Raw genomic sequence first — 13,229 nt, 5'->3', positions numbered from 1 at the left:
TGGATAAGATGAGAATTTTAGTGAATTAGTAGGCATTTGCAAGAATGTGCCAAATTTTGTGGACAGTACAGTCATTTTCTGTTTAAGCTTTCTACTTCATGAATTCTTTCAAATATTCTGTTTAGCTCATATATCTTGATATATATTGTTTAACCATGAAGGCTTGGGGCTCCCAAACAGATGCAAGAATGCACCCATTTGCTCTGAAAGGCCGTAGGGCTGCTAAGGAGTCCCGACAGACCTGCTAATAGATTTGGAATCAATTGTTGTGGAAATCATCAAATTCAGACCACTTACTGGTCCACATCAAGCTGCATAAAGTTCCAAATCGAGACAAATATTGAGAGTATTTTTTGTGATTGAAGATCCTTTTATCACCATCATTCTTGGCTATGGAAAAAACTTAAAACACAAACCAGAATTTCACCATACACATTCACTAGACCTCCATCTTCTTCCTGTTTTTATTCTTACATGCTTGTTCATTCAAAACACACGGCCTTAAAACCATTACAGCTCTCCAAGGAGACATAACGATAACAATCTACCTCAGCAGAACTCAAAAACTAGCAGATTTAGAATATTCCTCTGTAGGCTCTGGTAGAAGAAGTTCGATTCCGGAGGGGTTGATGACGTGGCAATTCTTCCTGATTTCCCCTTGTTTACCTGTAAGCACTTGAATCTTACCCATCTTCACCATTGCCCCGGCGAACAGGGTTGCCCAATTGTTTGGATTCTTTATGTTGTTCATTACCTGGATTGATACGTCCAATTGATGGTTTAGTCCTTTAGCTTTAGAAGATGCACAAATTATGAATATATCACTTGTCATGAAACGTTACTTTTTCATTCTCAAATTTGCTTTAAGATGTGAAAATGCCTTCACTAGGGCTCTGTTTTAAACCAACTTATTTGTCTTAAATCTTAAAGCAGTTGAGTATTTGATGATTTATTATTTGATGCAATGGTAAAGAGTACTTGGGACTATTAACCATGTATCACAAGAAAGCAAAAGGTTACAGTGGCTCCCTGGCTGGAACTCCACATTATTTCCTGCCCAGCCCAGGCCGGGTTTGGATTCAGCATGTCATGTCAGATTTTATTTCATATGTGACAGATTTATCCGCCCCTATGTGACAGATTTTATTTCATAAAAACGTATTTTTGTATATTTAAATATCAAAATAGTTTTTAATGATTAAAGATTAAAAATTAAAAATAAAAAATTTATGTGTCATCGTACCCTTCCTTTTTTTTTAAGAAAAGACTGTGCATCGAAGTCACTTTGCGTGTCGGGTCATACCGCTATCTATGTGACACGGTGAAAAAGGAGTAAGGGGACTCACCGTCCTGTTGGAGGTTTTCTTGGTAAGCAAGGCGTGGTCGGAAGTGAAGAGCCCAAGTTTCCGGGTGAGACCCACGTAGTAGTTGTTGTCCAGCTTGTTGGGCGTGATGGTGTCCATATTGACCGTCCTGGGGTCGGTGGAGGACACATCGGGGGGGCAGACTCTCTGCAAGGAGGCAGCGAGGGTGGGGTCCAGTGTGGGGTCCACTTGGGAGGTGTTGCTGAAGTTGTAGATCCGGTTGAGGAAGGAGGAGCAGTGGGACACCCCGATGGAGTGTGCGCCGGACAGGGTCACCATGTCGCGCTCGGTCAGGTTCTTAGCAGCGAACCTGCTAATGAGCTCGGTTATGTTGGAGGATGGCGGGGGCAGGTTGTTGTTGGCCTCGGTGTCAATCGAGACGCGTCCGTCCCGCCGGCCGGACGGCACCTGGTAGTTGATGTTCCCGACGAGGGCCGCTCCGTCACGGGCCGCAAAGGCGAGGATATCTGCGCACGACACAGTGTTGGGACAGGTCGCCTCGAGCTTGGTCTTGGCAGCGTCGATGACTTCAAACCCACGAAGACTCGGGTTGTTCGGGGGCGCGTCCTTCTCAGCGGTGTTGTTGGCTGTGGAGTCGATGAGGACGGAGCCGTCGCAGCCCTGAGAAACCGGCCAGTTCAAATTGCAATCAGCCATGGCGGACACAAATAAAATTAAATTAAATTAACGTTATATTCGTATGCGTGTTTTTTTTTAAAGGAAATATTCGTTTGCGCGTTATAACCTATTTAAATGACCGACCTCATCTTACTCTGATTTAAAATCATATTTACATGGAAAATACATGATGAAAATAAGGAAAAATACGAGTAAAACCACATAGGGGTCAGCCTAACCCCAGCCTGAATATCCGGGGACGAAAATCACACCAACATACTGCAAAAAAAAAAAAGAGAGCTTGAAGTGCGTTCTATTGTTAGCATTTTTTTTCAGAACCACCACCACCTTTGGCTTCCACCGTCATTAGCCTGACAGAGAAATTCTTTTCACCAAACAAGATCTTATCGTCAAGTTCTCAAAATCCTGTTTGTTTAGCAGAATAATCTTTTTCTTTTTTCCCATGGATGGGTGGAGGAAAGAATAAGATTGCATGAGAAACACACCAAAAAAAAAAAAGGCATACCCTCACAAAGCAATCATGGAAGTGCATCCGGATCAAGCCAGCTGCAATGCCTGGGTTCGCACTGACGGCACTGGCAACGGCCGCACGGACGGTGCTCTCAGCAGAGGGGCATGTTCGGTTGTAGAACCCAATTTTCAGGCTCACTTTGCCAAGATTGGCATGACCGGATGAAAGGATTAGGAACAGAGGCAGCAGCAGGAGGAGACACTTCACACCCATGATTATGGCTGGTTCAGCAAGCAATGTGGCCTGTGAAGAACTGATATGGGCTTCTATATATATATATATAGTTACATACACCTAAGTGGTGTCAATGGGTCGAGTTTGGCCTGGATCCGAACCGTACCTAACCCTATAGGGTTGGGGTTTGGTGATAAATAAAAAGGCGCCATTAGAATCTGGGTCGTACCCCAAGGGTCCGATTAACGAGGTATGGTTTGTAAAATTTCATACCAGTCTTGACCCTAGTTTTGATTAAGATCCGTAATTTTTTAATGTAAAAATGATTAAAAAAATTTATTTTATGGGGTATGATCTGGGTTTGGTTCATGTAATCCTTATAGGATTCGAGTATGGTCTCTTTTATGGTAAGTTCGATCAGGTTCGGACTCAGTATCATAATCTTAAATGAGGTTTGAGTCTGATTTTCATCTGAATTTGAATCAAACCCGACCCGTTGACACCCTGGCTACAGCCGCTGGAAAGAGAAAAAATGAGGAGCAGATGTAGAAAATCGAAGAGGGAATGAAGTGAAGAAATCAGTGGAGGGCCAGTGTCTGAATGGAAAGCGAATAAAGTAATGTGTCAAATAACTTTTAGAAAAGCGATTTGGCATCCTCACAGCCACAATGAGGAGATGATGAAAACGGACGGTGAAGATGTCAACAGATCATTGAATGGGCAGCCAAAATTGACTGATTCAAATACGGCAGCTACAGCCTACAGCACAGCTGAGAGAGAGACTTGGGAATTGGGCAACCAGGAGGAAAAGGGAGATTAGTAGGAAAGAAACAAATTTGATAAAAAATTTTTTTAGTAATTTGTCTATTTTTTTGCTGGTGAGAGAGAGAGTTATGGTTAATTAACCATACATTAATAGAATGAAATATTTATAGTAACATCCAATCAAGTTCAGTAGGATTCGCTTTCATCCAAAGAGCCCGAATGTTTCATGGAAAACGGCCCATGTTTTTTATGATACCTCATTTCAGTGAAACAAACACCCATAGCGCCTCTTGTGAGCCTGATGAAGAAGCTGATGGTTCGATCTGCCCTATCCATATTAAGGCCCAAGACCGGTCCAACCCAGTTACAATCGGGCTCGGGTCAGGCTGAGACCTTTAGGCCCGATCCAGTTAATATGTTGGGCTTGTCAGAAAGAAAACAAACCACCACAAGACAGAAACCATGTGAGTGGTTGCACAAATATTGGCCATTTGGGACGTACAGTTGAGTTGAGCAGGTAAAGATTACAATATAAAAAAATGAGTGGATTAAAGATTGGTATTATGATACGAGCATCAATGAACAAAGTGACAAGAGAAGAGACCACTACTGGGCGTATTCACATGGGTACTTGTGGTCATTAACTATGACGAGTCCAAAAAGGACGCGATATCTAAAGCATATCCACCTCGCCAATGTGATTGGAAGCTCAAATACCGTACAACCAATGGCTTCTATGCACTCTGAGCATCGAGGGTAAGGTAATAATGTCTGCATTTATTCATCCTCTTTCTTTTCATTTATTATGTCAACGGGTAGGATCTAGGCATGACCGAACATTGAGCTCGGCGAGCCAAGCTAAGTGCCAGCTTATTAAGGTAAATGAGCAGAGCACTCACATAAGTTAAAGTTATTTATTCTTTTAAACATGACGAGATGGGATAAGTACCATATCTCTACTTTTCAACTTGTTCCCCTCTCATTTTTTTTTTGTTTTGTTCTTTTATGATAGCCAAGGTGGGGGGATGGTCCCCTTGTCAAATTGAACCCTTTATTTTTCCTGTCTTTTTCTTTTTATATTAGACATCTTGGGAGAGAACAATTATTATTTTCTATATATAGATACATTTTGAATGCTTGGCCAGTTCTTGCAGATTATATGAAACAAATAGTTCCATAATGAATCCTTTGAGTTGGAAAAATTAAAGTTGCAGATCTTGCAGCTCTCTACATATATTTTTTTTTCCAATTCTCTTTCTTTCATCTTTCTACGATTCTCCAAATGACTTTTTTTTATCCTTCTTAGTTTCAGCCCAACAATGCTCGCATCAATAGTTGATTAGTAGAATTCTTAGTCTAAATATGGCAGCTTGTTGCATGAAAAATGTGAAGCTTTCATAAAGGCAAAATAAACTCACGTAGAAGTGGTGAAGTGAATTTGGCATTGTTTTGAAAGCATTAAAGGATCAATGAGATCCGATCCAAACCAAGATGGCGGTGGTGGAAGTTTATTTCCCTCCTATTCATGCTTCTAGAAATGTCTCCAACTGTACCAAATCAAATGAAGATAATCTTGATGAAGACAGTGAATTCAGCTGGGAGATTAGATTGTACAGGAAATGAACAGGGTAATAGAAAACAGATTAACGGATTCTGAAAGTTGGGATGAAAAAAATGCTCTTCTAACAAAACATTTGGATGCGGCGAACGTGCCGTGTCCGGAAAATGGCGTTATTTTCGTTTCACCCTTGTTACGAAAATAACAGGGACGCAGGCTCGTCCCCAGCGGCGCCTCTTCCCCCCCCCCCCCTCCAAAGAAGTTTATCTGCTCCTTGGAGACCTCCTTCCCGCTGCGGAACACATACGACTTCGGCGACGACCGGGGCTGGCTCGTACTTGATGGTGGAGAAGTTGGGGAAGAGCTCGGCGGGGAGGTTCTGGCCGGAGATGGAGAATTAGTGGTGGGGGAAGTGGTTGTACTGGTAGTAGAAGGGGCAGGCCCAGATCTTGGCGAGGACATCAACGGTAGAGAAGGGGTTGAGGACATAGAGGTAGGTCTGGCACTAGAGAGTTGTGTAGGGGAGGGTGGGGATGCCAGAGAGGGGTGTAGATGGCGGCCACAAGCACCACGAAAGCCGTTGCCTCCGCCTTCATCCCTGGCACCATGTTCCACGTCATCCGAACTTCGTCCTGGGCCTCGAGCTCGACGAACTCCGCCATGGGTAGGGGGTGGTTTTCTTCCTCCCTCCTTCGAATGGCGGGGTTCTGCCTTTTCCTTTTTTCCTTACATTTTTTTTTTCTTTTTTTGTTCCTTCCTTTGTTTTCTCTGTGGGCGTGAAGAGGGACTATGAATTCTTAATTTTTTCTTTAATTATCCAAAAAAAAAATCGTACTTAATCCTTGTTTGAGATTTATATTTAAATTTAAAGCTAAAACTCATAAATTTTTTGATAAAATTTCATAATTATATCTAATAAGACACTGATTAAAGCATTTATATATAAAAAAATATCAATTTTTATTTTTTTTAAATTACCCAATTTTAAACACTTATACGATGTTAAAATTCATAATAAACATGTTGAAACACTCGTATGGTTGAACGGTACGATCCAAAATAAAGTAATCTAGCTTATCATCCATGTCTGTCAAAATTGTCCATACATCATTCTCACACAATGAACATTTGGAACACAACATCCAAATATGATCCAAACAAATGTTAGACTTAGTACAGTTGTGTTACGGAATAAACATAACCAAAGTTCTGTTTCCCTTTTTTTTGTTCATTTCGTCCAATCAAACATACCCTAAAGAAACATCTTTTAAGCAAAACACGAAGCAAGAGAAGAGAAAATCTTACCTTTGTGGATGTAGTCCTATTAATGTCGAACTACGTGTGTATGTCTCATGGTGTTCTGATATGGTATCAAAGCACTGTTAGGGCTACACCACCATTATTATTTAAGGCTTCAGAGTCTCTGTCTGCTCTGTGTTCCTGGTGTGTGGTTTGCTCTATTCAGGTCAAACTAGTTTTTCCTATTATCTGTTGTCTACTGCTATGAAATCGACACCACCACATATCCCAGTGGTTCAAGCTCAATTAGTGTTGGTGCAACACATGAAAAAGGGTTGGTGTATAGCTTTGGTTGTTAGGCTGGCTAGACACAATTATACCTTGAGTTTTACCAGCAATGTCTTCTACCAGACAAGCAGATCCCAATAAGCTTGGCTATAAAAAAAAAAATAACTATAGCCTGCCACTTATATAAGTACTTTCCGGCAACACAACCCAAGTTATACCACCGGAGCTCCGCGTGGTTGGTAGGAGCTGTTAGTACACGTCTCCCTGTGGTGGGATATATGTTGTAGGTTCAAAACCCAACGGCAGGTTGAATAATAACTGGTGGGGTCTGTCTAACCCCACAGCTTGCCTTTAAAAAAGATCACAACCCGAGCTATCAATGGAAGCGGATCAGGTCATGCTGAACATGAGCGTTTTTGCTCATGCCATTCATTCAAAATGCAAACAGACGGCCACCATGTTCGGCATGAGCAAAAACGCTCATGTTCAGCATGACCTGATCTGCTTCCGCTATCAATGGCTTGAGATAAAACAGTGAGAGGTCCACTATTAAACAGTTAGACTTAAAAAATTATTACAATTTCAGTCAGTCACGAGCTTAAAAGTTTAAACTTTCAAAGGTAGTTGCAAATGTCCTGGATATTTGGTGGATTTTGTGATTTTATCGTGACATTTTCAAAATCTGATAATCATCTTGATAACATCGATCGTCATATTACCAAAATATCAACTATTTTAAAAATATTTTCACTTTATCATGCTATTGATATGTTTTTATTTTTCATTTTTTAAATTACATGCTTTTATATTTTCAAAAGAAATGTACATGTTTTTATATATGTATATATGAGAGAGAGAGAGAGGGTCTTCAGTTTTGGTGTGCCCCTACCTACCCTTGGGCCTGGGGTCAAGCACATCTAAGATGTAATTAAGCAGGCTGAGTTAGGCTCAACCTGACCCAAATCTATTTGTAAATAATAATAATTTATAAAATTCTCAAATTTTTATTTACTCAATTAATTACCTTTTTAGTTTTCATAAGATTAATGTAACTAATTAGTTAAATAATAATAGTTACCAAATTACTATGCAATAGTTATTTTTAAAATCTTTATATTATTAGAAAATTAATAAATAATTCAAGCTCATCGAACAGAACCATTGGTCCTCCTGCCGGCTCAGGCCCGACCCACATATATAAAAGGCCTTGTTTCGGCTCGATACCTAATGGGCTCGAGCCTAAAACATTGACCCAAACTCAACTCATGGCGAGCCAAGTCGGCTTGCTCATCCTTTCAACTTTTGGAGGAAGGATTTTCATTAGGGATGGCAGCGGGGCGGGGGACAAGGTCTCCACCCCCGCCCCGCCTCAAGATTTTATCCTCCATCCCCGGCGGGGAATGGATTTTATCCTCCATCCCCGTTTCATGTCCTCCATCCCCGGTTCAAACGGGGATGAGGCGGGGCGGGGCGAGGATATTGCGGGGAAAAGTAGTCGGGGCGGGGAAAAGTGCACATCCATCCCCGCTTTCACCCCCGGACGGGAATGGATTTTAACCTTCGTCCCCGCCTCCATCCCCGTTTCATACCCTTCATCCCCGGTTCAAATGGGGCGAGGCAGGGCGGGGCCAGCTTTCCCCCGGTCCACTGCCATCCCTAATTTTCATCGTCAAATGGTAGGTTATCCGGGAAAACGTGACATGTGGGCGATCGTTTTATAGAGGGTTGCGTTTCTTTCACGTCTTTGAGAAAACGACCCTCTTCTCTTCCTGTGGGAAAGGGATATTTTCCAATGAAACCGTTGGGTCATAAATTAAGAGGGGCTCATCAGACGTTATTATATTGACTTTAAATGGATATAAAATATGAATAGTTCCCACATAAACAACGGTACTTCAGGCCAACTGCTACTAGATGAAACAAAATTTCCTCAATTGGATCACGGAATCTCACAAATTATAACTCGGATCCGAATCCAATACCATGCCCAAAAATTGAGGTTAAGTCTGGTTCCACCTGAGTCCTAACCGAACCCGACCCATTAGCACCCCCTAGAACCAATCCGTTAAGTATTTATCCGATCAACTACTTGGTGCATGTGTTGAAAAGTTGAGACTCGTTTAAGTGTGGTGATCAATAGTCTCTTTGGAACCGTTCGGAGGGTGCACGACTCTATTCGCTGCACGTGCTTGTTTAATATTATTTTATGTGATAAGAAAATATCTGATTTCAAATTCAAAGAAAGAATTGAGTGGCGAAGGCAATACCACGTAGAAGGGCAACCATAACGAGGCTGATGGTGATGTGTGATGGGATGGACTTTAGTCTGAATCATCATGATAACCTGCAAAAAATTTACGAATACCAACCTAACCAGTGATCTAATTACAAACACCAGCTTAATTTTTGATAATTTACAAATGTTACCTGAGTTACGAATATAATTCTCAAACAGGTGCTCCATATAAGTCAGGTGATTTAACCATGGTCCAAATGTAGTTAAACTTAGTAAATTACCATCTGGCCCTTTCCCTTATTCCTTTGGATAAAATCGAAGGTTTGAATCATTTGATTGCTAGCCTGAGCCTCTACACAGGTATGAAGCGTTCAGATGGAAGTACACTAACCACAAAGTAGATCTCTCTCTCTCTCTCTCTCTCTCTATATATATATATATATATATATATATATATATATATATATATATATAGTCACTAGAATATGAGAACTACTGTGTGAACTGCCATTTTCATGAAGTTTTTATTTATTTTTCTTGAATCTAACTATACCGATGTTATCTATATGTTTGGTTTTAATTATAAGAACTCACTCTTGAATCATCCGATTTTCATGCATAAACAAATTTTTTTTAAGGCTTTAAAATTAATTGCTCGTAATCCTCATAAATAATTCAAGCGATTCTTAGCAAATTCACCATGCCAATAGATATACATATAGATACAAATGGAATTTCAGGTGGTATAGTTACAAATGAAGGAGAATTTAGTGGAGCTTCATCATAAGAAATGGACCCAGAAGACGAGCCCCAACCCATGCAAGGTTCTGGTTTGGCCATGCAGCTTGGGCCGAGTGGAACGTATCCGATTGAATGGTCAAGATTACACGACCCACGTCATTTTTGGTACCCTTAAAAAACCTGCAATTCATCTTTTTTCAAATCTGCCACCATGCCGATAAAAGCCAACATTTTCAAACTTAGCATAATTTCTTATAAAACTTAATAAAATGTGGGCCCCGAACCAGATCTCTAAGGCTTGAGAGCGGATGTACCGTCATTATTTTGATCACTCCAAGCTGACTTGAAAATTGTTTGGAAGAAAAGACAAGACCAAAACAAGTGTTCAACTGTCTCAAAGTCATCCTCACATATTTAACAACATTTTGGAAAAGGAACCCTCCATTTTTGGATATGATCGAGAGTATTAACTAGACCTTCATCCCAAAACAATTGGGGTCGGCGATATGAACCAACAAAAAAAATCATTCTGGGTCTTCCACATGAATCCTTCTCCTCCATTCATTTCTATCCAATGCCATGTCCTCGGTGAGGTTCAAAGCATTCATATCCTTTCCTATCACCTCCATCCATGTCTTCCTAGGCCTACCCCGACCTCTTTTAACTAATATATTTTCCCATTTCTCCATCCTTCTAACTGGAGCATCATTAGGCCTTCGTCGAATAGGTCCAAACCACCGTAAACGATTCTCTCTCATCTTATTTTCAATGGGTGCAACACCTACCTTCTTACGTATCTCCTCATTCTGAATCTTGTCTTTTATTGTATTTCCACACATCCATCTCAGCATACGCATCTCAGCTACACTCAATTTTTGAATATGATGTCTCTTGGCAGCCCAACATTCTGTACCATATAGTAAAGCGGGCCTAATAGTCGTCCTATAAAACTTTCCCTTCAATCGCAATGGCATTCTACGATTGCACAACACTCCAGTTGCACTCTTCCATTTCATCCACCCAACCTTTATCCTATGATTTACATCTCCATCAATTTCTCTATACTTTTGAATGATAGATCCCAAATATTTGAAAGAATCATCCACCGGTATTTCTTGCTCACCAAGCTTCACTACACTCCCATCTCTATTTCGTTGCTTACTAAATCGACATTCCATGTATTCTGTCTTACTCTTACTCAACTTAAAACCTCTTGCTTCCAATGTCTGTCTCCATAATTCTAACTTAGCATTAACCCCAGCTCTAGACTCATCAATCAAAACAATATCATCAGCAAACAACATACACCACGGCACATTTTCTTGAATTGATCTCGTAAGCTCATCAATCACTATAGCAAATAGGAAAGGGCTTAAAACAGATCCTTGATGTAACCCAACCGTTACAGGAAAATTGGTTGTCACCCCTCCACAAGTGCGAACATTGGTTACTACTCCTTCATACATATCTTTAATTATACTAATGTACTTGAGAGAAACACATTTCTTCATCATTGTCCACCAGAGAACATCCCTAGGTACTCTATCGTAAGCCTTCTCCAAATCAATAAAAACCATATGCAAATCTTTGTTCCTCTCTTTATTTCTCTCAATAAGTTGTCTAAGAAGATGTATAGCTTCCATAGTAGATCTTCCAGGCATAAAACCAAATTGATTCTCCGATATCATGACAACCTTCCTCAACCTAGACTCAATCACCCTCTCCCAAAGTTTCATAGTAATGCCTCCATGGATACTCTCAAATCCATCCCTACTAATGCCTACATGCCCATTAAGGTCACCGCCGATGAAAAGTCTTTCTCCATAAGATATCCCTTGTACTACTCCATCTAAATCTTCTCAAAATTGACGCTTAGTGGAATCATCTAAACCTAGTTGAGGTGCATAAACACTAATAATATTAATAATATCCGTACCTAATACTAATTTAATAAGTAAAATCCTATCACCCTTCCTACGGACCTCAACTACATTATCTATAAACTCACTACTCATAACAATCCCCTTCCTACGGACCTCAACTACATTATCTATAAACTCACTACTCATAACAATCCCTATTCCATTCCTATTCCTATTTATTCCTGTATACCAAATCTTATATCCCCAAGGTTCTATCACTTTTGCTTTCTCACCTACCCATTTGGTCTCTTGTAGACATAAAATATCAATCTTTCTCCTACACATAACATCTACTAACTCTACCAACTTACCAGTTAAAGACCCTATGTTCCAAGAGGCTAACCTAATTTTATGGTCTTGGACTAACTTCTTTACCCCCACCCGTCCAACAAAGTGAGGGAACCCTTGCCTATTTGACACCACACCCGGGCGCCGGTGTGACGCGTCGCTTCCGGGCGACGACCTAGCAACCCTTGCCCATTTATCACTGCCTCCGGGCCTATAGAGTACAACGCGTCGCTCAGTAGGGAACGCCCCAACGAAATTCTCATATTGGTTCATATTCATAGGGTATGACAAAGTTTTTATGCTGGCTGTCACAAGCCTACCGCAACCCTCCTCCTTTATCTGGGCTTGGGACCGGCAGTGTATAACTAAACAGTTATACACAGGCGGAGTTAGACCAACTAACAAGGTCCATGCCAAAAATTGTGTCCGAGGCGAGGAACCCAAGCTCCATATCGTTCCTTTTGGCAATCGATTAACGTCTGGTTCTAGCCTTACTGCATAACAAGAGGCAACTGAAAACTCACCATTTGAGGTGAGGGAGCATTTGAGACTTGAGCCATCATCGGATGTAATTAAGAAAGAAAGAGAAAAATAATTGAAAAGATTTGGATATCATCTTTCACATGGGAGAACCTCTTTTCTAAGAATAATGCTCATGCCAATCAAGGGAGGAGTCACCCAATTTGTATTTTTGCTTCAAGTAATCCATTGGTGATTTTTTTTCATTACCTAAATATAACACCTGCGATATTGTTTTAGTTTAACTTTTAAGTTTAGGTTAAAAATCAATCTTAAATTCAGGTAAAATTCAAGAGTTTAACTTGACCGAACTGTGTTTTGAACTCAAACCGGATTTTAAGAGAGGCTCAAAGGGGTCACACCCAACCCAATAGGGTGCCAAGTGTTGTTAGTGAGGCCCACAGAGGTTCAGGTGTGACTCAAGGTTATTTGGATCTTTGATGAGTTAGGTTCATATTCAAACCTGAGTTTGGATCCAGTATTTATTTAGTTCTTATGTTTGAATATAGATTTTTAAATTGATTTTGGATTTGTATTTTTTTGTTTAGTTCATATATTCAACCTAAATCATGTTTTTATCTGGATCGGGTTTTTAGATCTACATTATTTTGGATCTGGACTCAAGTCGAATCCACTTCAAGTATTAGAGACCTCGTTAAGAGTCTTTAAAACCCTAAAGAACACTAGAGAGTGTGGGACGCCTCTATAGTGGAATCCATAACTAATTAGGTTAATTAAAATAAAATATTAGTTAATTAAATTAATTATTAAATTAACTAAGTAGTTATTCAAAAATATTTTTGACTTGTGATTTGTGAATTAAAGGATTGCAAAGATATAGCTTTTGATATGATAGATAATGGATTGCTAGTATTTTTTATGATGGATCTAAGATCAGATATCATGTCAGAATTAAGGATAAGTCCTCTTTCAAAACTCGTTATTGTTATTATGAGTTCTTAGTTATGCCTTTTGAACTCAAAAA

At 40.1% G+C, this 13,229-nt stretch overlaps 1 protein-coding gene across 1 annotated transcript; it reads right to left on the bottom strand.

The window, feature by feature from the left end:
- Positions 1-275: 275 nt before the first annotated feature.
- LOC149839521 (peroxidase 5-like) lies at positions 276-2,759 on the bottom strand. The gene is made up of 3 exons (XM_090002592.1): positions 2,509-2,759; positions 1,347-1,985; positions 276-754 (listed from the first exon to the last, which is right to left on the bottom strand). The coding sequence occupies exons 1-3, from the start codon at positions 2,725-2,727 to the stop codon at positions 560-562; spliced, it is 1,053 nt and encodes a 350-aa protein (XP_089858718.1). The 5' UTR covers positions 2,728-2,759; the 3' UTR covers positions 276-559.
- Positions 2,760-13,229: the final 10,470 nt, after the last annotated feature.

Source organism: Nuphar pumila, chromosome 4, assembly GCF_984573655.1.
Source record: "Nuphar pumila chromosome 4, dmNupPumi1.hap1.1, whole genome shotgun sequence".
Classification (NCBI taxonomy): Eukaryota; Viridiplantae; Streptophyta; class Magnoliopsida; order Nymphaeales; family Nymphaeaceae; genus Nuphar; species Nuphar pumila.
Note: the sequence above shows the minus strand (reverse complement) of the source record. Positions and strands in the feature narration are given on the sequence as shown.